This window comes from Pristiophorus japonicus, chromosome 20 (genome assembly GCF_044704955.1).
Source record: "Pristiophorus japonicus isolate sPriJap1 chromosome 20, sPriJap1.hap1, whole genome shotgun sequence".
NCBI classification, from domain to species: domain Eukaryota; kingdom Metazoa; phylum Chordata; class Chondrichthyes; family Pristiophoridae; genus Pristiophorus; species Pristiophorus japonicus.
Window position 1 is genome coordinate 5,028,546 of NC_091996.1, and position 14,346 is coordinate 5,042,891.

At 48.0% G+C, this 14,346-nt stretch overlaps 1 protein-coding gene across 4 annotated transcripts in view; it reads left to right on the plus strand.

Annotated features, from left to right (window-relative positions):
• tsc1b (TSC complex subunit 1b) overlaps window positions 1-13,606 on the plus strand; it is a 56,148-nt gene extending 42,542 nt beyond the window's left edge. For 3 of the 4 annotated variants that reach the window (XM_070863668.1, XM_070863670.1, XM_070863669.1), the window contains 6 exons: window positions 164-346; window positions 2,675-2,785; window positions 3,499-3,621; window positions 9,338-9,531; window positions 10,372-10,530; window positions 12,261-13,606. In XM_070863668.1, the coding sequence (XP_070719769.1) occupies window positions 164-346; window positions 2,675-2,785; window positions 3,499-3,621; window positions 9,338-9,531; window positions 10,372-10,530; window positions 12,261-12,732 (1,242 nt within the window). In that variant the 3' untranslated portion in view covers window positions 12,733-13,606. Of the gene's footprint in view, window positions 1-163; window positions 347-2,674; window positions 2,786-3,498; window positions 3,622-9,267; window positions 9,532-10,371; window positions 10,531-12,260 lie in introns of those variants that run through there. The other variant, XM_070863671.1, reaches the window with a different exon arrangement.
• Window positions 13,607-14,346: the final 740 nt, after the last annotated feature.

Here is a 14,346-nt window from a genome sequence, read left to right on the forward strand (position 1 = left end):
ACCATTGGTGACCATGCCTTCAGCTGCCTGGGCCCTAAGCTATGTGGGGGGCGGGGGGGGGAAGGGAGAAACCGTCACTTCGGTTTCCTTGTTTGTGGGTGACATGAGCTTTGTTTCCTCACCATGAGCTGCTGTCCCTCTTGTTGCTAACCCCTCTGTGCAGAAGGACCAGCTGAAGCTCCAGGAATTGGACATCGGATCTCTCAAGCACAGTTTATTCATCGAGCAGAGCCAGTATCGGCAGCTGCGCGAAGAGAAGGAATCCATTGTCCAGCATCTCAACAAGCAGATCGCCGAGCTCCAGAAAGAGCGAGGTGACTACCGTGCCAGCTGCCAGGAGCTTCAGGTAAAGTATGCCTGATGGAACCCCTCTTCCCCCATTGGGTCAATTTGCAGACTTTGGAGCGGAAGGAGTCGGAGATGGATAAAGGTGTATAGTATGTGCCTGTTTATTTTCTATGACCACAGATCTCTGAAGATAGCAGGCCAGGTAGATAAGGTGGTTAAGAAGGCATACGGAATACTTGCCTTTTATTAGACGAGGCATTGAATACAAGATCGGGGGTTGTGCTTGAACTGTATAAAACATTAGTTAGGCCACAGCTAGAATACTGTGTGCAGTTCTGGTCACCACATTACAGGAAAGATGTGATTGCACGAGAGAGGGTACAGAGGAGATTTACAAAAATGTTGCCTGGACTGGAAAATTTTGACTGGGGAAAGATTGAATAGTCTGGGGTTGTTTTCTTTGGAACAGAGGAGGCTGAGGGAAGACCTTTTTGAGGTGTATAAAATTATGACTGGCCTAGATAGTGTATTTCCCTTAGCAGAGGGATCAACAACCGGAGGCATAGATTTAAAGTAACTGGTAGGAGGTTTGCAGAGGATTTGAGGGAGACTTTTTGCACTGAGGGTGGTGGGGGTCTGGAACTCACTGCCTGAAAGGGTGGTACAGGCAGAAACCCTCACCACATTTTTTTAAAAGTACTTGTTGGCTATGGACCAAGAGCTGGAAAGTGGGATTAGGCTGGAACTGTACCCCAGAAACTGAGGAGAGGTGTGGCGAGTTTATTGAAGGCTTGGGGAGAGGGGGGGGCAAAGTCACTCTGGTTTCCTTGTTGGTTGTGGCTGAAATGGCCTCCTTCCGTGCTGTAAATTTCTATGATTCTTGCATGTGTGGGAGCACTAGCTTCAGTATTGATACATAGTTCACCCATTGCTTTTTGTATGTCATCCACCTAATTTAGTAAATCAGTCTGAGTATTGACTGACTCAAAATTCCACCGACTCCTGTATTTACAGAGCAGATGTATTCCAGTGAGATTTTACTCCATGGTTTCATGTAAGAATTTTGTTAATTCTTTGGATGAGAGTGTCGCTGGCAAGGCTGGCATTTATTGGCCATCCCTAGTTGCCCTCGAAGGCGGTGGTGAGCTGCCTTGAACTGCTGCAGTCTGACGTGAAGGTGCTCCCACTGCTGTTGGGTAGGAAGCAACATTTCCTGTAAGTTGCACAGCTGTGCGGTGTTCCAGGGAACCCACGCAGCAGGGTTTTTAATATAAAAACAGCGTGTGTGCGGTATTTTAAAAGGCCCACACAGTGCCAAAAAAAAGGGATAATTGATCGGGAGTTCCAGGATTTTGACCTAGCGACTATAAAGGAACGATTGATATGCCTAAGTCAGGATGGTGTGTGAACCTATTTATAGTGGCCCTGTAAGTAGGTTTTGTTGTATGTAAACCTGTAAATACCATGTTTAACCACCAGAGGGCTCATCCCCTGGAGTCCCAAGGGATCCCACAATCCTTTGGGAGCACCTGTACATAAGGAGGCCTCACAGGCTGGAGAGGCACTCTGAGACCTGTAATGAAGGACTACGGTCGCACCTTACTTTGAGCTTGCAGTATCTGGTCTGACTCTTATACATTTAAAAACTATATGCAGTGAATGTTTGCTTCTTGACAACTTACGTGGTATTTCTTATGAGGTGCTTAACTCTTTGCTCAAAGACTCCCCTCGCAAGGTAGAGGATGTGTGGAGTAGGCTCCCAGCAAAAGCATTTGAGGCTGAATCGTGTCACTTATTTAAAACCAAACGAGATGAATATTTGAGCATAGGGTTGATGGTTGTATTTCAAAATTATGGAGGGTTTTTATAAAGTAAACAGTTTCCACTGACAGGAGGGTCAGTAACCAGAGGACACAGATAATTGGCAAAAGATGATAAAGAAAAATTACACAACGTTGTGATCTGGAACGCGCTGCCTGAAAGGGCGGTGAAAGCAGATTCAATAGTAACTTTCAATGGTGAATCGGATAAATACTGGAAGAGGAAAAATGTGCAGTGGGACTAATTGGATAGCTTTCATGGAGCAGGGATAATGGTTTGAATGGCCTCCTGTTCTGTAATATTCTACGCTTGTGATAGATTTAGACTAAGATTGTCAAATGCTCTCTGGGACATGTGATTCCTCCTGTGCCAGGGGAGGAGGCTGGTTCGGGAAGATGTCTATGTAGCCTTGCTGGTAACGCCTGGACATCGGGAAGATTAATAGGTGGTAGTGGCCACGATTTGGGTACATTGCACAAGTCTATGCAAGGAGCAGGCTTGATGGGCGCCATGGACCTTTTCCGATATCCTCCGAGCTCACTGGGTATTGTCCTTTTCCTTTTAGAATAAACTGCAGGATTGTCAGAAGATGATTGGGGAATTGAAGCTGGAACTACAGAAGGCCAATAACAAAGCGTGTAACACAGCGTACCTGCTGAACCAGATGACGGAGAAGGTGAGGAATGTAGCAATCTGCTAAACAAAACTTAACTGGTTCGAATAAAATAGCAATTGGCATGGACCTCCTTTTAGAATGTTGTGCAGGAGAGTTTCGCTTGTTCTCTTACTCTGCCCCATGAGACTTGTGCTAATTGTTGCACACCCAGCACTTTGTGCCTTTCTACACAGTTAGCCCACACCAATAACCGTAAAGTGTCTTATTGCCAGGGCTGTAAGGTTTCCCATCAAGCAATCCCAGGGCAGGTACAGCACTGGGTTAGCTACAGAGTAAAGCTCCCTCTACACTGTCCCCATCATGGGCAGTCCCTCAATCAAGACTTGCTTCCACTCAGTGAGTTCTCTGGTGACTACAGTCCAATGCAGGAATTAGTCTCTGTCACAGGTGGGACAGAATTGTTGGAGGAAAGAATGGGTGGGGGGGGAGACTGGCTTGCCACACGCTCCTTTCGCTGCCTGCGTTTGTTTTCTGCATGCTCGGCGGCGAGACTTGAGGTGCTCAGCGCCCTCCTGGATGCTCTTCCACTTAGGGGCTTAGATACAGAGTAAAGCTCCCTCTACACTGTCCCATCAAGCACTCCCAGGGCAGGTACAGCGCGGGGTTAGATACAGAATAAAGCTGTAGGGAGCCCAGGGGAAACTAAAAGCTGACCTTTCAACCTCTCTGCTCCTTCTTCCTGGGGGGGCACTATTGACTCTTGTTGTTTCTAGTTCACCAGCACCCAGTCAGTGCAACAGCAGATGGAATGGCTTAACAAGCAGCTGCTGCTCCTGAGCGAAGTGAATGAGTTGTACATGGAGAAACTACAACACTCACAGATGGGCTCTGTCAAGGTAAGCTTTATTGGCAGAGCATTGCTCGTGTGTGTGTGTGTTAGAGCATTGCAAATACTGGAGTTCTGTTTGAAAATCACTGGGAAATGAGTCACATCTGCAAGAATAGTACTTGGTTTCCAGATCATTGTAACTTTTTTTAGATTTTGCAATGCGATCCCTTGTAGCATTGTACCTGGGGAATCCAGACCAGGTGAAGCATGGTTAAGGGGTGGAGATGCCTTTTTTAAAAAAAAAAAACAATTCTCATCCTCCAAGTCACTCCATGGCCTCGCCCCTCAGCCGTGGCTCAGTGGGTAGCGCACACTCCTGAGTTAGAAGGTTGTGGGTTCAAGTCCCACTCTCAGAACTTGAGCACATCAATCCAGGCTGACACTCCAGTGCAGTGCTGCACTGTCAGAGGTGCTGTCTTTTGGATGAGACATTAAACCGAGACCCTGTCCGGTGTCTCAAGTGGATGTAAAAGATCCCACGGCATTATTTCGAAGAGCAGGGAAGTTATCCCCGGTGTCCTGGGGGCCAATATTTATCCTTCAATCAACATAACAGATTATCTGGTCATTATCACAATGCTATTTGTGGGAGTTTGCTGTGTGCAAATTGGCTGCTGTTACCCACATTGCAACAGTGACTACATTCCAAGTACTTAATTGGCTGTAAAGTGCTTTGGAGATGTCTGGTGGTTGTGTAAGGCACTATATAAATGCAGCTACAGCGGGAGAGAAAGCAAAATAGAAGTAGAAAGTAATCAAAAAGTGACGTCACAGCCAATGTGGTAAGTGATTGGCTGGTGATTGGTGAGTAGCTTTTCTTTTCTTTTTATTATTACCAATTTAAGGGTATCTAAGGTTAAGACATGGCAGGAGAGCTCGGCCATGTGATATGCTCTTCCTGTACTATGTGGGAACTCGGGGACACTTCCGGTGTCCCTGGGCGCTACGTGTGTGGGAAGTGTATCCGCCTCGAGCTCTTGACGGTCCGCGTTGCGGAATTGGAGCTGAGGGTGGATTCATTCTGGAGCATCCACGATGCTGAGAATGACGTGAGTATCACGTGTAGTGAGTTGGTCTTACCGCAGGAGAAGGGTCCACAGCCAGATAGGGAATGGAAGACCAGCAGGAAGAGCAGTGCAAGAAAGATAGTGCAGGGGTCCCCTGTGGTCATCCCCCTGCAAAACAGATACACTGCTTTGAGTACTGTTGGGGAGGATGACTCATCAGGGGAGGGCAGCAGCAGCCAAGTTCATGGCACCGTAGGTGGCTTTGCTGCAAAGGAGGGCAGGAAAAAGAGTGGGAGCGCGATAGTGATAGGGGATTCGATGGTGAGGGGAATAGATAGGCGTTTCTGCGGATGCAACCGAGACTCCAGGATGGTATGTTGCCTCCCTGGTGCAAGGGTCAAGGATGTCTCGGAGCGGGTGCAGGACATTCTGAAATGGGAGGGAGAACAGCCAGTTGTCGTGGTGCACATTGGTACCAACGACATAGGTAAAAAAAGGGATGAGGTCCTACGAAAAGAATTTTAGGAGCTAAATTAAAAAGTAGGACCTCAAAAGTAGTAATCTCGGGATTGCTACCAGTGCCACGTGCTAGTCAGAGTAGGAATCGCAGGATAGCGCAGATGAATACATGGCTTGAGCAGTGGTGCAGCAGGGAGGGATTCAAATTCTTGGGGCATTGGAACCGGTTCTGGGGGAGGTGGGACCAGTACAAACCGGACGGTCTGCACCTGGGCAGGTCCGGAACCAATGTCCTAGGGGGAGTGTTTGCTAGTGCTGTTGGGGAGGAGTTAAACTAATATTGCAGGGGGATGGGAACCTATACAGGGAGACAGAGGGAGACAAAAATGAGGCAAAAGCAAAAGACAAAGGAGATGAGGAAAAGTGGAGGGCAGAGAAACCCAAGGCAAAGAACAAAAAGGGCCACTGTACAGCAAAATTCTAGAAGGACAAAGGGTGTTAAAAAAGCAAGCCTGAAGGCTTTGTGTCTTAATGCAAGGAGTATCCGCAATAAGGTGGATGAATTAACTGTGCAAATAGATGTTAACAAATATGATGTGATTGGGATTACGGAGACGTGGCTCCAGGATGATCAGGGCTGGGAACTCAACATCCAGGGGTATTCAACATTCAGGAAGGATAGAATAAAAGGAAAAGGAGGTGGGGTAGCATTGCTGGTTAAAGAGGAGATTAATGCAATAGTTAGGAAAGACATTAGCTTGGATGATGTGGAATCTATATGGGTAGAGCTGCAGAACACTAAAGGGCAAAAATCATTAGTGGGAGTTGTGTACAGACCTCCAAACAGTAGTAGTGATGTTGGGGAGGGCATCAAACTGGAAATTAGGAGTGCATGCAATAAAGGTGCAGCAGTTATAATGGGTGACTTTAATATGCACATAGATTGGGCTAGCCAAACTGGAAGCAATATGGTGGAGGAGGATTTCCTGGAATGCATAAGGGATGGTTTTCTAGACCAATATGTCGAGGAACCAACTAGGGGGGAGGCCATCTTAGACTGTGTGTTGTGTAATGAGAGAGGATTAATTAGCAATCTCATTGTGGGAGGCCCCTTGGGGAAGAGTGACCATAATATGGTGGAATTCTGCATTAGGATGGAGAATGAAACAGTTAATTCAGAGACCATGGTCCAGAACTTAAAGAAGGGTAACTTTGAAGGTATGAGGCATGAATTGGCTAAGATAGATTGGCTAATGATACTTAAGGGGTTGACTGTGGATGGGCAATGGCAGACATTTAGAGACCGCATGGATGAATTACAACAATTGTACATTCCTGTCTGGCGTAAAAATAAAAAAGGGAAGGTGGCTCAACCGTGGCTATCAAGGGAAATCAGGGATAGTATTAAAGCCAAGGAAATGGCATACAAATTGGCCAGAAATAGCAGCGAACCTGGGGACTGGGAGAAATTTAGAACTCAGCAGAGGAGGACAAAGGGTTTGATTAGGGCAGGGAAAATGGAGTACGAGAAGAAGCTTGCAGGGAACATTAAGGCGGATTGCAAAAGTTTCTATAGGTATGTAAAGAGAAAAAGGTTAGTAAAGACAAACTTAGGTCCCCTGCAGTCAGAATCAGGGGAAGTCATAACGGGGAACAAAGAAATGGCAGACCAATTGAACAAGTACTTTGGTTCAGTATTCACTAAGGAGGACACAAACAACCTTCCGGATATAAGTGGTCAGAGGGTCTATTAAGGAGGAGGAACTGAGGGAAATCTTTATTAGTCGGGAAATTGTGTTGGGGAAATTGATGGGATTGAAGGCCGATAAATCCCCAGGGCCTGATGGACTGCATCCCAGAGTACTTAAGGAGGTGGCCTTGGAAATAGCAGATGCATTGACAGTCATTTTCCAACATTCCATTGACTCTGGATCAGTTCCTATCGAGTGGAGGGTAGCCAATGTAACCCCACTTTTTAAAAAAGGAGGGAGAGAGAAAGCAGGGAATTATAGACCGGTCAGCCTGACCTCAGTAGTGGGTAAAATGATGGAATCAATTATTAAGGATGTCATAGCAGCGCATTTGGAAAGAGGTGACATGATAGGTCCAAGTCAGCATGGATTTGTGAAAGGGAGATCATGCTTGACAAATCTTCTGGAATTTTTTGAGGATGTTTCCAATAAAGTGGACAAAGGAGTACCAGTTGATGTGGTATATTTGGACTTTCAGAAGGCTTTCGACAAGGTCCCACACAGGAGATTAATGTGCAAAGTTAAAGCACATGGGATTGGGGATAGTGTGCTGACGTGGATTGAGAACTGGTTGTCAGACAGGAAGCAAAGAGTAGGAGTAAATGGGTACTTTTCGGAATGGCAGGCAGTGACTAGTTGGGTACCGCAGGGTTCTGTGCTGGGGCCCCAGCTGTTTACATTGTACATTAATGATTTAGACGAGGGGATTAAATGTAGTATCTCCAAATTTGCGGATGACACTAAGTTGGGTGGCAGTGTGAGCTGCGAGGAGGATGCTATGAGGCTACAGAGTGACTTGGATAGGTTAGGTGAGTGGGCAAATGCGTGGCAGATGAAGTATAATGTGGATAAATGTGAGGTTATCCACTTTGGTGGTAAAAACAGAGAGACAGACTATTATCTGAATGGTGACATTAGGAAAAGGGAAGGTGCAACGAGACCTGGGTGTCATGGTACATCAGTCATTGAAGGTTGGCATGAAGTACAGCAGGCGGTTAAGAAAGCAAATGGCATGTTGGCCTTCATAGCGAGGGGATTTGAGTACAGGGGCAGGGAGGTGTTGCTACAGTTGTACAGGGCCTTGGTGAGGCCACACCTGGAGTATTGTGTACAGTTTTGGTCTCCTAACTTGAGGAAGGACATTCTTACTATTGAGGGAGTGCAGCGAAGATTCACCAGACTGATTCCCGGGATGGTGGGACTGACCCATCAAGAAAGACTGGATCAACTGGGCTTGTATTCACGAGTTCAGAAGAGTGAGAGGGGACCTCAGAAACGTTTAAAATTCTGACGGGTTTGGACAGGTTGGATGCAGGAAGAATGTTCCCAATGTTGGGGAAGTCCAGAACCAGGGGTCACAGTCTAAGGATAAGGGGTAAGCCATTTAGGACTGAGATGAGGAGAAACTTCTTCACCCAGAGAGTGGTGAACCTGTGGAATTCTCTACCACAGGAAGTAGTTGAGGCCAATTCACTAAATATATTCAAAAGGGAGTTAGATGAAGTCCTTACTACTCGGGGGATCAAGGGGTATGGCGTGAAAGCAGGAAGTGGGTACTGAAGTTTCATGTTCAGCCATGAACTCATTGAATGGCGGTGCAGGCTAGAAGGGCTGAATGGCCTGCTCCTGCACCTATTTTCTATGTTTCTAAGTCTTTTTCCCTATCTCCATAGCCTCCGCCAGCCCTACAACCCTCAGATCTCTGTGCTCCTCCAATTAAGGCCTCTTGCACATCCCCAATTTCCTTTGCCCCTCTATTGGTGGCTGTCCTTCAGCTGCCCCTCTCTAGCTCTGGAATTGCTTCCCTAAACCTGTCTTACTACTTTCCTCCTTTTAGATGCTCCTTAACCTACCTCGTCCCCTGTCCTAATATCTCCTTGTGTGGTGCTCAGATTTTCTGATTATGCTCCTGTGAAGCACCTTGGGATATTTGTTATGTTAAAGCCACTGTATAAATGCAAGTTAATAATTGGACCAGGGCGCACAAACTTACTTCGATTCCTATTTTGAAGTCATATTACATTCTGTCCTTGCGTAGTGTTTACAGTACAGAAACGGGCCATTTGGCCCAACTTGTCTCTGCCAGTGTTTATGCTCCACATGAGCCTTCCCATAGCCAACTTCATCTAACCTATCGACGTGCCCATTTGTATTCCTGTTGGATTTCCATTGCATGGATACAGGAATTTCTATGTGAACTTGTCACTTTGTAATTACAGCCTCCTGCACTGCCTTCACTGACAGGAGGGTGTAAGTAGTGTGACATCTTTACAGACAGATTCCAGTCTGAACATAGACAATTGTTGGGGGGGAGGGGCGGGTGGACGTACCATCCATCAGATGAGATGTTAAACTGTTCAGGTGGGTGTAAAGTCCGATGCTAATTTGTATTTAGTGTTTGTATTAATGCCTTTCTCTTTTTTTTTTTCTTTCCAGTATAAACATAAATTGGTCACCTGCCATGTGTTGTATTCAATTTCCCCCTTCCCATCCCCCTTGTGTTCAGGCGGCGGAGACGGAGATGTTGCAGGTTTCTTTAGTTCGAGAGCGGGAGAAGATGCGACACCGCATCCAGCAACAGGTGCAGAGGATGGAGGCCTCTCAACACCGCATCATGGAACTGGAAAGCCAGCTAACCAAGAAAGAGCACCTTTTCCTGGAGCAAAAGAAATATCTGGAGAATGTCAAAAACATGGCTAGGTGGGTGGGGCCCTTGGGGCGGTGGTGTGTGGGGCCCTTGGGGCGGTGGTGGGTGGGGCCCTTGGGGCGGTGGTGGGTGGGGCCCTTGGGGCGGTGGTGGGTGGGGCCCTTGGGGCGGTGGTGGGTGGGGCCCTTGGGGCGGTGGTGGGTGGGGCCCTTGGGGCGGTGGTGGGTGGGTGGGGCCCTTGGGGCGGTGGTGGGTGGGTGGGGCCCTTGGGGCGGTGGTGGGTGGGTGGGGCCCTTGGGGCGGTGGTGGGTGGGTGGGGCCCTTGGGGCGGTGGTGGTGCTGGGTGGGGCCCTTGGGGCGGTGGTGGTGCTGGGTGGGGCCCTTGGGGCGGTGGTGGTGCTGGGTGGGGCCCTTGGGGCGGTGGTGGTGCTGGGTGGGGCCCTTGGGGCGGTGGTGGTGCTGGGTGGGGCCCTTGGGGCGGTGGTGGTGGTGGGTGGGGCCCTGGGGCGGTGGTGGGGGTGGGGATCTTGGGGCGGTGGTGGGGGTGGGGATCTTGGGGCAACGGTGGGTGGAGCCTTTGGGGTGGCGGCAATGCATTTATACTTGAGCCATAAGGCGAACTTGACTTTTCTCTGTATTGGAGCCAATGTTCCGTCTAATTCCATCCCTTTAAAGTTGCTGCATGTGCACAATGTCTTCTGGCAGCAATGGCTTGAGCGGCCTGCGCAGGACCTCCCATTGGTGCGTGCCCACACACCTTGTGGGGCAAACTCGATCGGCGCCCTGGAGGATCTGAAATGTTTGGCAGGGCAACGTTGCTGATGGATCGGGAGATGGACCCTGAACACCCCCCTCTCGCTGTCGCTGTCTTACTGAATCTATGTTTCTTTCAGTGGCGAGTTGCAGGCAGCAGAAAGCCGCTACGAAGCCCAGAAACGGATAACGCAAACCCTACAGTCTGAAATCCTGGAACTCTACAGCAAGTTGGAGCGGGCGGGCCTTCCAGAAAAACCAGCTGAAGCGGAGAGAGCGGTGCGGCCTGCAGAGGACAGGTAAGGAGAGGGAGGCGTTTGTTCTGTGTTGGCTTCTGCGTGTGCCTTAGCGGGAACATGTGTTGTCATGGTGTCCTTTCACCCCTGTGACCTGGATTGTTGACACGGCTCAGACTGGCAGGGAGGGAGGGTGTCATCTCGCTGCCAGCTGTAAGGATTATAATCGAAATGAGTTTGAGCAACCTGCCTTTGGTGGGTGCAGATCTCTTTGGTACCTCACCACAAGACGTGGTTCTTCGAGTGAGCAGGTGATTCACAACCAACCTTGTGCGCCCCCCCCGCAAACCATTGTCCAAACATAGTTAAAGCGAGAGTCTCTGAATACATGATTGTGTACCTTCTACTTGTCTAATTTGGCACTGATGGCCGTTCTAGTGCTCCGAACGCTACAGACATGTGACTGACCATGAGACCCACCTAGTCTCGAGTACAAAGTTGGGCATAATTTTAAGAACGCTAGGACATAAGAATTAAGATCAGGAGTTGATCATTCGGCCCCTCGATCCTGCTCCGCCATTTAATAAGATCATGGCTGATCTGATCATGGACTCAGCTCTACTTCCCTGCCCGCTCCCCATAACCCTTCACTCCCTTATTCAAAAATCTGTCTATCTCCGCCTTAAATATATTCAATGACCCAGCCTCCACTGCTCTCTGGGGCAGAGAATTCCACAGATTCACAACCCTCAGAAGAAATTCTTCCTCATTTCCATTCAAAATAGTCAACCCCTTATTCTGAGACTGCCCCCTAGTTCTAATTCCCCCCACGAGAGGAAGCATCCTCTCTGCATCTATCCTGTCAAGCCCCCTCATAATCTATCTTGTTTTAATAAGATCACCTCTCATTCTTCTAAATTCCAATAAGTATTGGCTCCACCTGCTCAATCTTATGACAACCCCGTCATCTCAGGAATCAACCTCGTGAACCTTCTCTGAACTGCCTCCAATGTAAGTATATCCCTCCCTTAAATGAGATCAATGCTGTACACAGTGTGCCAGGTGTGGTCTTATCAACACCCTGTACAGTTGTAGCAGGACTTCTCTGCTTTTATACACTCCCCTGTTGCAATAAAGGCCATCATTCTATTTGCCTTACTAATTGCTTGCTGTACCTGCATGCTAACTGTGTTTCATGCACAAGGACTCCGATCCCCCTCTACCTTGTCTCCTTATGTGACTGTGTTAAATTTTGTTCCATGAAGCACCATGGGACATTTTACTATGTTAAAGGCGTATAACTTCTAGTTGCTGTTGTACTTGAGGCAAATAAGGGATCCATTGAAGGGGAAGTAGGAGAAACATGAGGGACTGATGAGGAATTTATTTTGAGGGTTGTAAATCTGTGGAATTCACTGCCTCAGAGCTGTGGAAACTGGGTCATTGAATAAATTTAAGACTCAGATAGACAGTTTCTTAACCGAGAAGCGAATAGGGATTATGGGGTATGGGCAGGGAAGTGGACCTGAGCCAATGATGGGATCAGCCATGATCGTATTAAATGGCGGAGCAGGCTTGAGGGGTCGTATGCCCTACTCCTGTTCCTATTATCTTGCGTTATGACACAGGAGTAGCAGAATGTGCTGATGGGGTGAACGGATGAAGACTAGTGTGGAGTATAAACCAGTTGTGCTGAATGGCACTGTACTCTACAAAATCTGAGCTGGAGTAAAATCTATATCCATTAATCTATTTTTGCTGCTATATTCTCAGTATGTAATTTTTTCCAATAGGTCTGAGAACATTTCTGACTCGCCCGATAAGACCCCAGATGATGCGGAGAGCAAAATCCGACAAGCCAAGCCCCCTGTGGCCCCCAGCACCTCGACCGAGCGGTCTCCCAGCAGGAAGCTGCAGCTGACACCCCCTCCCGCCGAGCCGGCAGTCCGGAGCCCGGGGATCCCGAGCCCAAGCCTGCTGGAGCAGCCGCCCGCCCCAGTCACCGTCGGCTCCTACCCCAGCTCCAAGAGTTTTCTCGGGATGCGGGCCCGCGAGCTGTTCAGGAACAAGAGCGAGAGCCAGTGCGACAGCGAGCGGCCCAAAATGGACGGCCTCTCGGACTCCCTGAAAACCGAGTGTGACGTGGAGCTGGGCGGCTCCCTGGGGCCCTTGAAACTGCAAGTGCCCGAGCGGGCCCCCAGTCCCGACGGCGTCCGGCAGCTCAGCATCATGGACTACGACGGAATGCATCACAACCAGAATTAATCGAGGGTGGGGGGAGGAGGCTGGGAGTGGGGACGGAAGGAAAGAAACGAGTCAGTATTCTAAGCAGTTAATGCCTGCTTTGCTTTGTAAGCATGTCGTAAGTTTAAAACAAGGTACAATCCAGTTTAAGGGCCGTGGGCTCCCTTCAGTGGAATGTTTATATATTTAAGAGAAAAAAAAACAAAAAAAAACTTGATATCAAATCCCTGTGTAACTGTGAACAAATAAGTCTGTCTTTCATGTTTTGCACTACATTATGTTGTACGTATGGTATGTCTGAGACAAAGGCCACCCAGGTATGACGGAACATCTGATTGGAACCTTTTTATACTCCCTCCCTCTTCGATTGCTTGCTGCTGACCCAATCGGACTGCTCCTCCTTCAGTTGGGATGGAAGCATGACCTTGAAGACGTTCGTCGTACAAGCGGACAAGCTATCTTGCGGTGTTCAAAAGAAGAAACGGCTGGACCAACTCCCCGCAGGACCTTTGTATCAGACTGTGTACTTTAAATAATGAAACACTGCTGTGATTTAACCCCCCCCCCTTACTTTTACCCCAACACTGCAGTCGCTGTTTTCCCCCAAGCTGCGATGATTCTGAATCTTTGAACTTCCTCGCCAATTGAAATCTAGCTGGAGACCAGGGGCAGAACTACTCGTGAATCTGAGCAAGTGCCCCAACTCGCCATTTGAAAGTGCGGTGGTCTTGTCCAGCAATATTTTGCCAAGATTTGTCTTTTGCGGGGGGGGGGAGAGAAAGGCGGCAGCTGGGGAGAGGGTTTGTCTGACTGCTCAGATACAGTATTTTTTGGGGGTTCAAAATTGATTTGAGGATGAATATTGCACAGTGATTTAATAAAGGGCTACCCTCCACACTTGCAATTCTCTTTCGTTTGAGTTTATTTGCGTCTCCTGGTCGTTCTCATCGCATTTCAGGTTTGTTCCAGGCACTTTTACCGTGTGTTTCTACAGGTGAGCCCACACACCTGTGATCGAAGATTGTGGGTTGCAGGGTGGACATTTGTATCAGGCGAGGTATATATGGATATAGAATAATTGCTTATTGTCTTTCATCCTGGGGGTCTCCAACTGATGCACTAAAGACTGTGTATATCTGGCTAAAATTATTGAAGTAAAGTTAAACAAGCTAGAGCAAACAGCAGATTTCACAATGACAGTAAATTCTGAAGTTTCAAAATGAATGTTTGAGATGTTGCACTGCCTACTATCTGACTGGTAAAATACATGGCAGTAGAAATGCACTAATCAAGACTATCTATAAGAAATAGGAACAGGAGTAGGCCATTTGGTCCTCGAGCCTGCTCCGTCATTCAATATTGTCTGTTTTTAAATGGGCGACCTTTTATTTTAAAACTATGCCCCCTAGTTTATAGATTTTCCCCACGACAGGAAACATCCTCTCCATCAACCCTGTCCAACCCCCTCAGAATATTCTATATTTCAATAAGATTACACCTCATTCATCTAAACTCCCTGTAGGCCCACCATGCTCAATCTTTCTTCAGACAACCCATTCACCTCGAGTCAACCTCGTGAACCTTCTCTGAACAGCCTCCAATGCAAGTATATCCTTCCTTTTTAAATGAGACCAA